Source organism: Charadrius vociferus, unplaced genomic scaffold (assembly GCF_000708025.1).
Source record: "Charadrius vociferus isolate BGI_N301 unplaced genomic scaffold, ASM70802v2 scaffold38, whole genome shotgun sequence".
NCBI classification, from domain to species: domain Eukaryota; kingdom Metazoa; phylum Chordata; class Aves; order Charadriiformes; family Charadriidae; genus Charadrius; species Charadrius vociferus.
The window spans coordinates 4,455,878-4,468,642 of record NW_009650176.1 but is presented as its reverse complement, the minus strand read 5'-3'; the positions used below and the strand labels follow the sequence as shown (position 1 = coordinate 4,468,642).

The 12,765-nt window shown below is 50.3% G+C and overlaps 1 protein-coding gene across 1 annotated transcript in view; it reads right to left on the bottom strand.

Moving 5' to 3' along the window:
- The window catches only part of FAM53B (family with sequence similarity 53, member B), a 16,635-nt gene extending 5,207 nt beyond the window's left edge, over positions 1 to 11,428 (bottom strand). Inside the window, exons 1-3 of the mRNA XM_009892756.1 lie at positions 11,360 to 11,428; positions 8,270 to 8,321; positions 2,801 to 2,855 (exon numbers count right to left, since the gene is read on the bottom strand). Coding sequence (XP_009891058.1) covers positions 2,801 to 2,855; positions 8,270 to 8,321; positions 11,360 to 11,428 — 176 coding nt within the window. The remainder of the gene's footprint in view (positions 1 to 2,800; positions 2,856 to 8,269; positions 8,322 to 11,359) is intronic.
- Between the last annotated feature and the right edge of the window lie 1,337 nt (positions 11,429 to 12,765).

Here is a 12,765-nt window from a genome sequence, read left to right as displayed (position 1 = left end):
CAAAAAAACAAACAACAACACACAAGCACTGGCATTAGCATTAATTAATTCTGCGATTTGCTTTCCACGTCCATATACAAAAAGAGTAGCATATGGGACGTTTTCCACTAGAAATTAATTAACTCGTGGAATATGGTTTTCTGAACTGCCAGCAGAACGGTTGCTGCAGCGGAGATGGAGGGAGAGACAAAATGATAAGCGCAGCAGGAGCAAAACTGCTAGAAGATAAAAACATGCCTTTGAATATGCAGATTGCACCAGCTAAGGGAAATTCAGCACTATAAAATGACACAGCCATTGCCTTATCTCTTGTGCTAAATCACGTCTCAGATACGTGCTGTTTGTCCTGGGCTCCACAATCAATAATTGCCCGAGAAGTTCACAAAAACTGGAAGTGAAGAGCACAAAGCTGTAGCGCTGCTGGGTGAGATGGACAAAACACCAGAAAGGAGCTCAGAGAAGAGGGGTTGGGATGGTCCTGACAGAAAGGGGAATGCAATTTGGGCATCGAGCTGCCTGTCATGGCATGGAAATACCAACAAGGTCATCACAACCAAAGGAAACCAAAAGCCATCCCGACATCCAGGGGGCTGTCCTGCTCTCAGCTGTCCCAAAGCTAAACCAGTATTGCTCCAATGAAGCCAATAAAACTGTATCCCCGGTAAGGCTCTGAGCATCTCTCCCAAACCGACCCAAAGATACTGCGTCTAGCAAAAGTCGGGGCACATCATAAACTCTGAGATGTCTGACGGTGGAACAGATGCACGATAACCCTCCAGCGGTCCTTTGTGAGATGTTCTGAGGTCCCTTTTGCGAGGGTCATCGCCCAGCTCCCCTTTGTCCCCCAAATTCGGGGCCAGCTGGGTGCTCTGGCCCGGGCACCCCCCTTCCCAGTTACCCACAGGGAGCGGGAAGGTGCCATGGGAACGGGGTACCCACACCCTCTCCCTCTCCTGCAGCAACCCAGGTTTAGCATCTCTTTGGGGTCACCTTGAAAATCCCACTTGTCCCTAGCACAGCCAATCGTTTGCATTTCTGTAACAAACATAACATTGAAGCATTTAGTTAAAGCAACAAATCGCTTAATAGGTTTGCTTTTTCTTAAAAAAAAAACCAAAAACCACACATTTTTAACATTTTCTGCCTCTCTCTTTGATTCAGCTGGTTTACATGGGAGTTTGCCCCCCCCCGCAAATTTGGCTTCCAGCGCAGCGCAGCGAAAGAGGGTGGTGACCTGTTGCATGGGTTTGGGGTTGACACAGAGATACTCCTTTTATCAGACAGGTTTTGCGTTGCCTGGGCAAAAACCCGAGAAACTTGCACCTCCAAAGTCTGCGGGCCGAAACGTGTATGGCTACGGAAGACTGCAAACCCAGCTACAGCCGCAGTCAGAAATCCCACCGACGACTGTGTGGAAAGAGAGGATTAAGGGTGATGATCTCACTCCCGCACACGGTCCCGCTGACGATAAAAGAAGAAGAAAGCAAAGTCTCGTCACGGTCTGGCTCCCCAGCGCAGGCGAACGGGGCTCTCTGCAGATACGCCGCTGACGCTCAACAGGAAAACCATGGTAGGACAACCCCATCGGCTGCTGCGATGGAAAAAAGTAATCACCCGACAGACCTCCTCTGGTGACTGTTTTTGTCGTCGGCTGCTGCAAAGAGAGGCAAACCGTGCTGGCTAACCGTCGCTGCGAAGTTTCATGTGATCGTATCTAAATCGTGTAATATTTTTTAGGGGTTTTGGGTTTGGTTTTTTTTTTTCTACTCGGGCAACTGAAGGATGAATTAAAAGCCGTACCCAGCCCGCAGCTGCAGGTACCAGCCTGAGAGGGAAGATGCAACGGCGCAGAACGCTTCCGACCAAGGCTCGGTTTCGAGTCAGGAGGTCAGATTTGGGGCCCCCTACCCCATTTTTGGCCAGTTTTCCCATTTCTCCCTGCATCCAGCTGCCGCCGTAACAACTCCAGCCACAAACAGCCTGGCTCTGCCCTCAATAACCGCACGGCATTTCAGCTGCTGCCATCCTCATTTTAATAAACACAAGGAAAAGTGAGAAACCCGCACTAAACAACTACATCTATGTTTAGATCTTTATTATTTCCCTCCCCCCCCGCCCTGGTATTATGCTGCCAGCAGAGAGATTTCTCAGGTCAGGTCAGCAGACAAAAGAAACAGAAATAGAAGCTGATTTTTCGTGGCAAGCTGCCACGATCCTCCAGCCGGAGACATCACGCTGTACAAAAGGCCTCGGTGAGGAGGATACGGGACACCTTCCTCTTTCACCCCTGCTTCGGCACAAACAGCTATAAATCTTCCAAACCTTGCGGAGAGACCGGCAATCGCACCGTTATCCCCAGCACCAGCTTGGGGTTCTTTGCTTTTCCCCTGGCACCGTGGGAGCTGTTTTTTTTGGCAGGGCAGGGAGGAGACCCTGGCACAGCCTGTCCCCCCCCCACCTTGCCCCGAGCATCACTGACCGGTCCCAAACTACCAGGTAACCCACAAAATAAGGTTTTTCAGTGCAAGCAGAAAAGAGTTCGCCCCGAAACAAATTGAAAATGGGGTAGTCTAAAGGCTGAGGGTGTAATTAAAGGCCTTGGGAAAGCCTTATTGAGGAAAACCAGCTGGTTTTCTGTTCAGTTTTTTAAGACTAAGATTCCCATCCTGAGCACGCTGATAACGGTAATTGCAGTGGAACCATTAATACTGCCGCAGTTACGCGTGTATTAATTTTCTTACATTACAAACCTCAACTCCGTTTACCCTGAGGCAGTAATTTGTTCCAGGATAAAACCCACCATGAGAACCCCTCGGTTTGCGAGTGAGCTGCTTTCCTGGAAAACTCTTCGCTGCCTATTGGAAAAACGACAGGAGAACATTGGGGGTTGGACTAGATGATCTCCAGAGGTCTCTTCCAACCCTGACCATTCTGTGATTCTGTGATTTACAACCAGAACATGCTCTAAGTGTGGCACGAGGGGCTCTTCCCCTGGTTAAACAGCTCCTTCACGGCCATTAGTGTCCTCGGATGAGATAACATCTTCCTTTTGGATTTTAACTTACAACTGCAAAAATAAACACTTTGAGTCACTTGATGAGCACATCCAGAGAATGTCTTTCGCGGCGTTTCGATCTGCGAATCCGCATTTCCAGGGTGAGGCAACACAAAGTGAATTTTTTGGCATCTCTTTGGTTGTGAAATAGCTTTCCAGCTCCCAAGACGCAGAGGGGCGTTATCGGCAGCCTGGGGAAGACTGAATTTCTCCTCCTGCCCTCTCTGGCCGCGGCAGCAGGAGCCTGAGCCCTCTTGCAAACCACACATGGAACAGCAAGAAATTCAGACCGGTGCAAAGCAGCATTAAATTCAGCTTCCAGCCTCAAGCGTCCAGGCTCCCCAGCCACAGGGGGACCCAAACCCAAACTATCTCTGCTTTCCAAAGCAGGGCTGAGATAGCTAGCTCCAATTCAGCCCCGGAGAAAGCAAGCCGAGCCCCAGTTCCTGCGCTGCCCCCCCAGCCCGCACGCGGTCCCACCGCCCTGCGCGGCCCCCGGGACAGTTTGGCGGCAGAGCCGATGATGCCGGGCTAGCGGGGAGCAGCCAGGGGTGCCGCGGGAGGGAGATGTTGGGTGTCAAACAGCCAGAGCACTCGGGGTACGGGTGAAGAGTGGCCGTCGCTGCACCCGCTCTCCGCACAGGGCTACTGCCTCACCGGCAGGACTCGTCGGGCTGGGCAAGCGGCAACAAGCCCCGGCAAGACTCGGCACGTCCCAGGCTCTGGCTGCAGGGCAGTTCTCACCTGGTTTATTTCCCCCCCATCTCCTATTCTCAGAGACAAGCCAGAAGCCATCTGCGTGCTAGCAGTGCTCAAGCCACCCTTGGACCATCACAGCATGCTCAAACACCGTCAGCACCGCTATCTATTCCTAAATTTCCTTTTGGGCAAAACCAAGACCTTCACTTTTAAGAGAGAACATGAACAGAATCACACAGAATCCCAGACTGGTGAGGGCTGGAAGGTGCCTCTGGAGCTCCCCCAGTGCCACCCCCCGCCAGAGCAGGGGCACCTCCAGCAGTGGCACAGGACGGCGTCCAGGCGGGTTTGGGATGGCTCCAGAGGGGAAGACTCCCCCACCTCTCTGGGCAGCCTGTGCCACTGCTCTGCCGCCCTCACAGCAGAGAAGGCCCTCCTCAGGTGGAGATGGAACTGCCTACGGTCACCTTTGTGCCCGTTCCCTCTTGTCCTGTCACTGGGCACCACTGTTCCCACCCAGACTGTTCCCAACCCCCTGGCACCTCCCTTTAAGGATTGATAAGCATTGATAAGATCCCTTGCAATTCCTTAAAGGTCATAACCCTGACAACATCCAACTGTTCTGCCCTGCAACTTCCACCACATCCAACGAAGCCAGTGGGCCAGGGCATGAGGCAATCGCGGGCAGAAGTCATGTCCCAAAAATCAAGGAGATGGGTGTTGTTCTCCAGATATCCCCGAGAGCTTTGCACAGCCCCCCTGGAGAACAGCATCCATCCTCAGAGCATCACAGCCAGGTTTCCAAACGCCGAGCTCCAGGCTTTGCGGGAGCAGCGCATGGACACACCAGGCACCTCTGGGATGGCCGCAGGCTTTTTAAACGACTGCTGTGTTCCTCCGGTGACACGGCGTAAATTTTAATGACCACATTCATAACCACAGAGAAGGGTGTAAAACCAAAACGCTGACACAACTTTAACTACAGCGACACAAATGTGCTGCTATAATATTTTTACAGTTCCTTTTTATACATAATGCATGATCCTTCTGCCCAAGTTTCCTCTACGTTCTTTTCCCATGAAATAATTTACATTAATACATAATTTATTACGGCAACTTGTAAAGCAATTACGGGTTTCAATCAATTTTTCTTCTCCTTTTTGGCAGATAAATTCTGTTTGGACCCTAACCCAAACATTTCTCTTCATGTGGGTGCGCATCCAATTCCCTTTTTTGCCCCGTGTTGTCCAAGTCGAATTTCGGTCTCCCGGTCTCCATGCACAGAGGAAAAGGCAGCCTGCATTTTCCACTGCCCCCTGCTTATGTTTGAAAGATGATTTCTAAATGTGGAACAAATTTAACGGTTGTAATTAGCTGACGGCAGTGCCATAGAGCCTTCCCATCACACAAATAAGATTAAAATACGCTGCGCGGAGCTGTGCTTCAACGAGAAATGAAAACAACCGCCCCAAAACCTACCGCTGGAGAACAAAGACACCGGTGGGCTTGTGGGCTCCTCGTGCCAACAGCCAGCACGGAGGAGGGAAATTCCCCACCTCAACGGCAAACCGTGTCCCGCTCTTCAACGCGATCCTCTGGCGAGGTCTCCCCGCTCCAGCTACGCCTGGTTGGCTTTCCCTGCACAGTTGCTTCTCTTAGCGGATCAACTGTGCTTGAACACGCACCAAGATGCTGTTCTACACTGACAGCTTTCCAAAAAAACACCGAAATCCCAGGAAATTCAGAAACAGGAGGCCTGCGAGCCCTGCATCAAGAGGCAGAGCGGCGGGTGGGTGCTTTCGGGATGCCATCGAGGGGCATCACCCCCCATGCACTGGCCTTCCTCCTGCCTTCTTGGCTGTCCTCCATCACCCATACAGTGTAAAAAGTAATTTCCAGGTAAGAGGTGGGCAATGACAAGACTCAAGGCTGTCACTCCCCCAGCATGCTCGCCTCTGGGACCACTGGCGTTGCCAAATCGCTCCGGTGGAGGACTGTGCCAAAGGATGCAGGAGCTGACCTGTGCGCTTCGTCCATCACCCCACTCTGCAAGGACAAATTCTGGGGGTGCTTTCAAGGGGAAAAGCAAATGATGGTTACTTTTAAAAGAGCGTTTCACAGGAGATCTATGCAGGATCCGTCCCCTACGGGCTCAAAGCCATCCTCCCCTTCCCTTTCACGAGTGGGGCTGTGCACGCAACGCCCGCCACGCTGGGACTCTGGTCCTGCGGCCAAGGCGATGGCACTTGCAAGCACCTTGTCACGGCCTCAATAAAACCCTGCCTGCAGCTTGCCTCAAAGATAATTTCTTGCTTACACAGAAAACAGCTGTCGGCACGCACCCGCTGAGTTTCTCTTGGAAGGCTGGACTAGCGCCGCCCCTGGTGCTACTGATTTAGACGCGGAATGCTGCTTATATACCCGCCAGGGAAAGGTTAGGCGATGCTGCCAATGCCTTATTAAAACACTGTAAAATTTCTTCTGCCATCCACCCCAAACCAGAAAAATTTCAATGGAGGAAGTCAAAAGTAATGCCCCAGCTTTCTAATACACCGCCGCCTTTCTCTAGCGCAGTCACTGGTATTTTCACTGGGTGGATGTGATGGAGACTGGGAAAAAGGAGAAAAAAACCTTATCCAACAAAAACCCCCGTCCAACACCACGACAGTTCTTATCCTCCCAGGTGTTTCAAGGGCCCATCAAGGAGAAGGGAAACAAGAAATTGTTGAATTTATAGTTTTAGATATTTCATCTTGAATCTTCCTCCCAGCGAAGGGCTATATAAAGTTAAAAAACAATCTTTTTAGTAATATCATCATCATCACACTGGCAGGAGTATTTCTTATAAATCTAAAAAGCAAAAGATTATTTAGGTCACCTTGAGAAGCTGATCTAACATTGCATCATCCAACATATCAAGTCTTCGATAATGTTTACTCGTATATTGAGTTATATTACAATCTAGAATCGATGTACATGGGACTACGGCTTTTTGCCTCCCGTTGGCTGCACCATTAGTCCAAACTTCACTGTATTTATCTCAGTGCTCTCCACCGACAGGGACTTGGCCCTCTGACCTGAAATATTCTCCCAGCTTCACATTCCATGCTATTAGAACCATGGGACTTATTTATAACGGCAAGCAAGTTTTGACGCTGGATTGATCTGTGATTATGGCCCACGTTGAGAAGAGCGTTCAGGAAAGATGCCTGAAATGAAACCCAAGCCAACCAATGTCCTTGCATGCTGGAGAGCCTGTCTCCTCTTGACTGGGCATGACAAAGACCGTTACACGGCAAGCTGCGGCCGAGGAGGTGAGATTCAGAAAGAGGATAATTTGGCAGCCGAGGAAGACCAGCGCAGCGCTACGAAGATGCAGAAGTCTTTGGGAAAGCTCTTAATGACCGGCTGCTTTTCAATTAGGCATAGACTCTTCATATCTGCTGAAGAGCCTGCCAGTGCCACAGCGCAAGACAAAACTGTCTGATTGGGTTTCTTTGTTCCTCACTCATGTTTGACGGGCAGGAGAAAGGAAACGGGTTGTCTCTACCCCTTCTTGACTTTGAAGCTTGTGACTTTCCTCTGAAAAAATCCAAATGCTTTCCATCTTCCCCTGCCCCCTGCAATGAGTGGAGTTATCGGAGAGCTTGGGAAATATCTCCCCTCAATGCATGCTCTCGGCTCCCATTAACGCTAATGAGAGTTGCGTCCATGAAGAAAAAGGGGCAGCCTCTTTGTCTGTGAAGTACTGGCTTTCATACCAAGTAGCTTGGCTCAAACTTGATCTACAATTTTAATTGGGTTTTGAGACTTCGCCTAGTGACTGGCTCTCCCCCACAAAACCCAAAGAACACAATATAAAAGCACATCTTCCAGCACCATCAGTTTTTTAAGATCACCGGCCAAGGCACCAATCCCCCATCAATTCTGGTGGTTGTTCAGCATAAAAATTGATAGCAAACTCTTGACATGAAAGGCATAAACCCTCCTACACCATAGTTATTGTCAAAGGCAAAAAAAAAGACATCTTCCTTACTATTTGAGACCTGTCCAAACACTTTGTGCCAAGTGGTAGAACATATTAGTGATAATACTGATATTTATTACTTGCATCATGCAAACAGCCACAAGCCATGGTCATGGGCTGGATACTCAAACACAATCCCAGACCCAAAATGCTTATAATTTCAACTGTATGAGTTACTCTAAAAATAAGCAGACATATCAAAGCACTGAGGAGGGGGAAGGAGATAGGCAATTCACTCAGGAATGGCAACGGGGCAGGACAACCAACCGCCTCTGGGTGGCACGGGCATGATGGCCACCACTAGTGGGTGGTGGGGTGGGCGCTCCTCCATCCCCACTGTGCAGGGCAGGTGGGTGCATGCCCGCCCTGGGGTCTGCAGGGGAGTGTTTTTGGAGAGATCCAGCTGGTCAGGACATCTTTCCGCCCATGGCTATAAGGAAGCGTGAGCAGAGGTGGAGTAAATACAGATAGAAGTTTCTGTTACTTACCCATCACGCCACAAGAGAAGAGGGTAGGTCCTTGACTCATCTTTGGAGTGTGCTGCAAACAACCAGAAAAACTATTCACTTCTCACAGACTCAACCGGGGCAGCAGAAACCACCCTGCCTCCAGCCTTTGGCAAAGCCGCACAGCACCCGGTGGGGAGGAGAACCTTGGGTGCCCACCACGGTCCCGTTTCATCAGGAACTGGGGGACAGGCCCATTCATCCTCCCTGAATAAAATCAAATTTAATTAAACGCTGCATGGAGTCAGTGTCAAGGCCTGAGCCTGCAGACCATGGCTCCTGTCCTAGTCCTTACCCACGGGAATAGCTGCAGCGAGGTCCCCAGCTCCGGAACCCAAAACACGGGAGAAACTAAACTGGGAGCTGCAATTCAGCAGTAAGTCTGGATTGGGCAAGAAAGGAGCAGCACTGGTATCTGAACCCCATCCAAGCCCATTAAGGACTCTTGTCTAGGTACAAAGCAGCTATTTGGGTGGGGTTTTTTTTTTTAAACATACAGTGTGTTTCTAAGGCAAGGTGTCCTCATCCCAGCACTTCTGGGGAGTCTGCGCTTGGATTGTGCTGATTTGCACTAAAAATAGGGAAAAATGCCGCTATACGGGTACAAAAGAATCCTGGATGCTTTTTACACTCTTTTTTTTCCCAAGAATTTTCCTCTTGACAGTGTAAGAGACATCATCAGACTTCTAAAAATGGCCACGGACAGCTTTATATACAATAAATCAATATGTCATCTGCAGCTACATGCCATTTCAGCTATGTTTGCAAAAACACACTTTCATACTAATTGTTCTTTTATTATCCCCCAGAATAGCCATATTCTGCTTCTGAAGTGTCTTTCCTGGCAACACTATCCCCTCTGACCAAGGCTTTACATCATCTGAGGGAAGCACCAGCACGACCTCCCCGTTCACCTGTGCCATCACAGCCACGTTTTAGCTGGCATTAGGCCACCACGTTCATGTCTTCTCTCCTGATCCACGTTTTACACTTTGCCTGTTCACGTAATAATAATAATGATGTACCAAATGCTGGCACCTCCCTGTGCGGAGCAATCCAGCAAAAGGATCCCACTTCACGTACAGAATGTCATAAATATCGAATATAGAGGGATGTGGAGGCAGAAAACAACGATGGGGTGCAGATGGGAAGAAGGTAAATAAGGGCTGGTCATCTTTGGAGCACGTGCCACATTTCTAGGTGACGTCAGGCTATTTCTATTTGTCACCTTACGAAGCAGCAGGTAGAATTACTGTCCCCACCTTACAAAGTGGCAGGTAGAATTAATGTCCCCGCCTTATGAAGCGGGAGGTAGAATTAATCAGGAGACAGTGAGGACAGGCAGCTGTCTCCAAGGAGTGGCCAAAGCTGAGCAGCGATGAAAGTGGGACAAGCTCCGGAGAAGGCAGCGGTTGTGCCAACGGCCATCTGCGTGCCAGCCCCAGAGACCAGCTACTGCCTGCAAACGCGGGAGGGAGAGGAACATCTCGAGATGACATATGTCTCATATTGAGTATAATTAACATTTTGTAAGAGTTTCATCTAACCCCAAATTGGGAACTGAACCAAACGAGCCCATCGGGCGTTGGTAGGCGATACTGTCCTGCTGCTTGGACATTTATTTCCTTTAGGTTTTGCTTTTTGGCTTTTCCCATGAAGACAACAGAAGAATTCTTGCTTTCTTTGGTGGATCAGCCTTCCCGTGAACATCTGCCCCAACTGAACAGCCCAGACAACCCGGCAATTCAGCTTGTGCAACCAGGACTACCATCCCGCGACTGACCCAGCCCCAGAGCTGCGGGAGACCCTTGGCAAACACGCGAGGGCAAAGTTTCGCATTACAGCTCCGCACCTCCGCTACCTGCCATCGGACAACCCAACCGCCCATCCCTTCCAGCAGCAGAAGAAACTACTTCTCATCCACCTCTCTGCAGCAAATTCCCCTCCACCTGCCCCGCACACCTCCGGGGGCACAGCTGGCGTCGGATGCTCAGGCTCAGGCCATCCCCAGCAGCAGCCGCCTTCTCGGCAGGAGCCAACATTAAAGCAAGGATGTTTTTTCCAATATATCGATATCCTTCCTTCCCAAATATCACCCTTTTAAGGCAGGATTTAACGCTGCCTCTGACTTGCTCGCCTTCTCCTCCACCGCGCGCTGCCAGGGCAGCCCGCCTTTGCCCCGGCACGCTGTGCTATCTGCCCGGGGAAGCCCGGCCGGACAGTTCATCATCCTCAGCAAACTTAGGTATTTATATTTCTGTTATGCTCAAAATGCCCATTTATGGCTAACCCTGCCAGATGCTTCCTGCCGCGTTCCCGCACGCCTTTATCTGAGGCTCTCAGTGCACCCTGCGAGGAACAGCCTTTCGGTCTCATTTCTTCTCGGACTATGACCATCTCTCCTGGAGGACAGAGGAGCAAATATCCACAACCAGCCTTGCGCTGGGCTTTGACAGCTCGCCGGCATCCCGCATGTCCTCCTCCTCCCGCCCCGCTCCCCACCCTCGCTTGCTCCGACACTGCCTCCAAACAACGCGTTGCCCCTCATTTCCCACGACCGTGGGTACGCTCAGCCCCACGGCCTCGCTCGCCCCTTGCAGCATCATTTAGCCTGTTTGCTGCCCCTGATTTGGGGTGGTTTTTTTTTTTTGTTGCCTGCTCATTCGGCGTGGTTGGATTTACATCTCTCCAGGCTGTTAAGTACCACAGCGCTGCCCTTTGCCATCACCCACTTAATCCTGCTCCCCGCTTGCTCATCCTCCTATTCATGATGAGCATCTGTTCGCTGTTGGCGAAGCAACTTCTCGCCCATGTTATTCGCGGCGTTGATTTTATTTTTTTTCTACTGTTTATTCCATTGCGTGCTTTCCGAAATCCACATATGCAAAAGCCACAGCACTCCAATCATTCACTAATCGCCCGCTCCTTGGATATGAATGCAGCTCGGTAGAAATCAGCGACATACACCATCTTAAGATCTAACCCTGCAGCATGAAAAAACCCATTATTATAAAACTCCGGCAAAGCTCACGGCAGCAAATGAGTTTTAAACGAAGATTTCACAACACTTACCAGCTCAGTCCTGCATGTTACGGAGTCAGCACCTTTGTTTTCCCGAGTTTTGGTTAAGATCATCACCATGGTAATGCAGTCCTGCTTCGGAGTCCATCAGGGTCCAGGCCAAGGGCGCCGGCAGCCGGGGTCTGGCAAAGCTCCTTTTTCAGTGCATGTTCCCCCGGGAAAGGATCAGCCCCACCGGCTCCTCGGGGGATGCGCAGGAACAGCCTCCGAGCACGGAAAACTCCCTGCAGAGAGAGAGAGAGGAAGAGCTTTAAGGGACTCGTCTGGAGGGACCGTGGGATGGAGGGTGGGTGGGCTGGGCAAGGGGCAAGCGCTGCCCGAAAAACACCCCGCCGGCGGTTATTCCAGGGGAGTATTTATTTCAGACTCTTAAATATTGTTGGTGTTCCTCTGCACCCCGTCAGCGCAGAGGTGTTTCACGGGACGGGCACTCGCACGAGCTGTTGGAAGCACGTAAGGTACACAAGGCGAGCCGAGAGACAGAAGTATTTCAGGCAAATAAATAAATAAAATAAACAAATAAAGCTCCCTCTGAATTCTGCCTTTGAAAAAGGCAGCTCGTATCCCCTGTATCGAAGATCCTGAAGCTTTGAAAGAAGGGCGCGTCAAAGCCCCAGGGTTGGTCTCACAGAAGCCCTTGTCCCCAGACCAACTGGCAGCAGACGTCCAGCAGAAAAAGTGTCTCCAGCATCACTAAGGCTGTGAAATGCCCTGGATGCCCCTATTCCATCCCAACTACTCCCCGATTCCCACGAAGAGCCCTATGGGGGAAAAAACAAGGCAAAGAGCTGCCTGCAAGGAAGGAGAGTACTCCCTGCCCTAAAATCCTAAGGGACACGCTACGCCTCTTGATGCTTACCTATTTCTTGGGTAGTTTTAGGTAGGAAAAGCTAAAGACAGCACAACGAGGAGTGCACAGTAAAACCCAAGCTGCCAACCAGGCTCATACGGCACCCCACAGACCTGACCACCGGTGGTTGCCCAGCTCTGCCTCACCCCCTGGCAACCTCTCCGATATAAACTTATTCCCGTGCAAAAGCAGACAGACTGCAATTCAAATCTGATTATAGGAATCAGTGTTTTCCCCCAAATCGCTCCCCTAATCCTGTTTCGCTATTTTGTTGCCTTGCAGTTAATGCAAACAAACAAAACCCCCATTTGCATGATCCGAAGAGCGTAAAACACTGATCTTGTAACACGCAGTCGAAACCCAATTGCAATATTTAACGACAATATTTGAGAATACGCCGCTAAGCATTAAACCTCATTACAAACTGATACAGCTTCTCTTCCCGGCTCGTAAATCATCTTTTCTGTGTTTACTTGGATTAGAGCTTGCGATGGTGTTATGAGTAGCTCATTTGAAGGCCAGCTGGCTGGTAAAGAAAAATCACCTT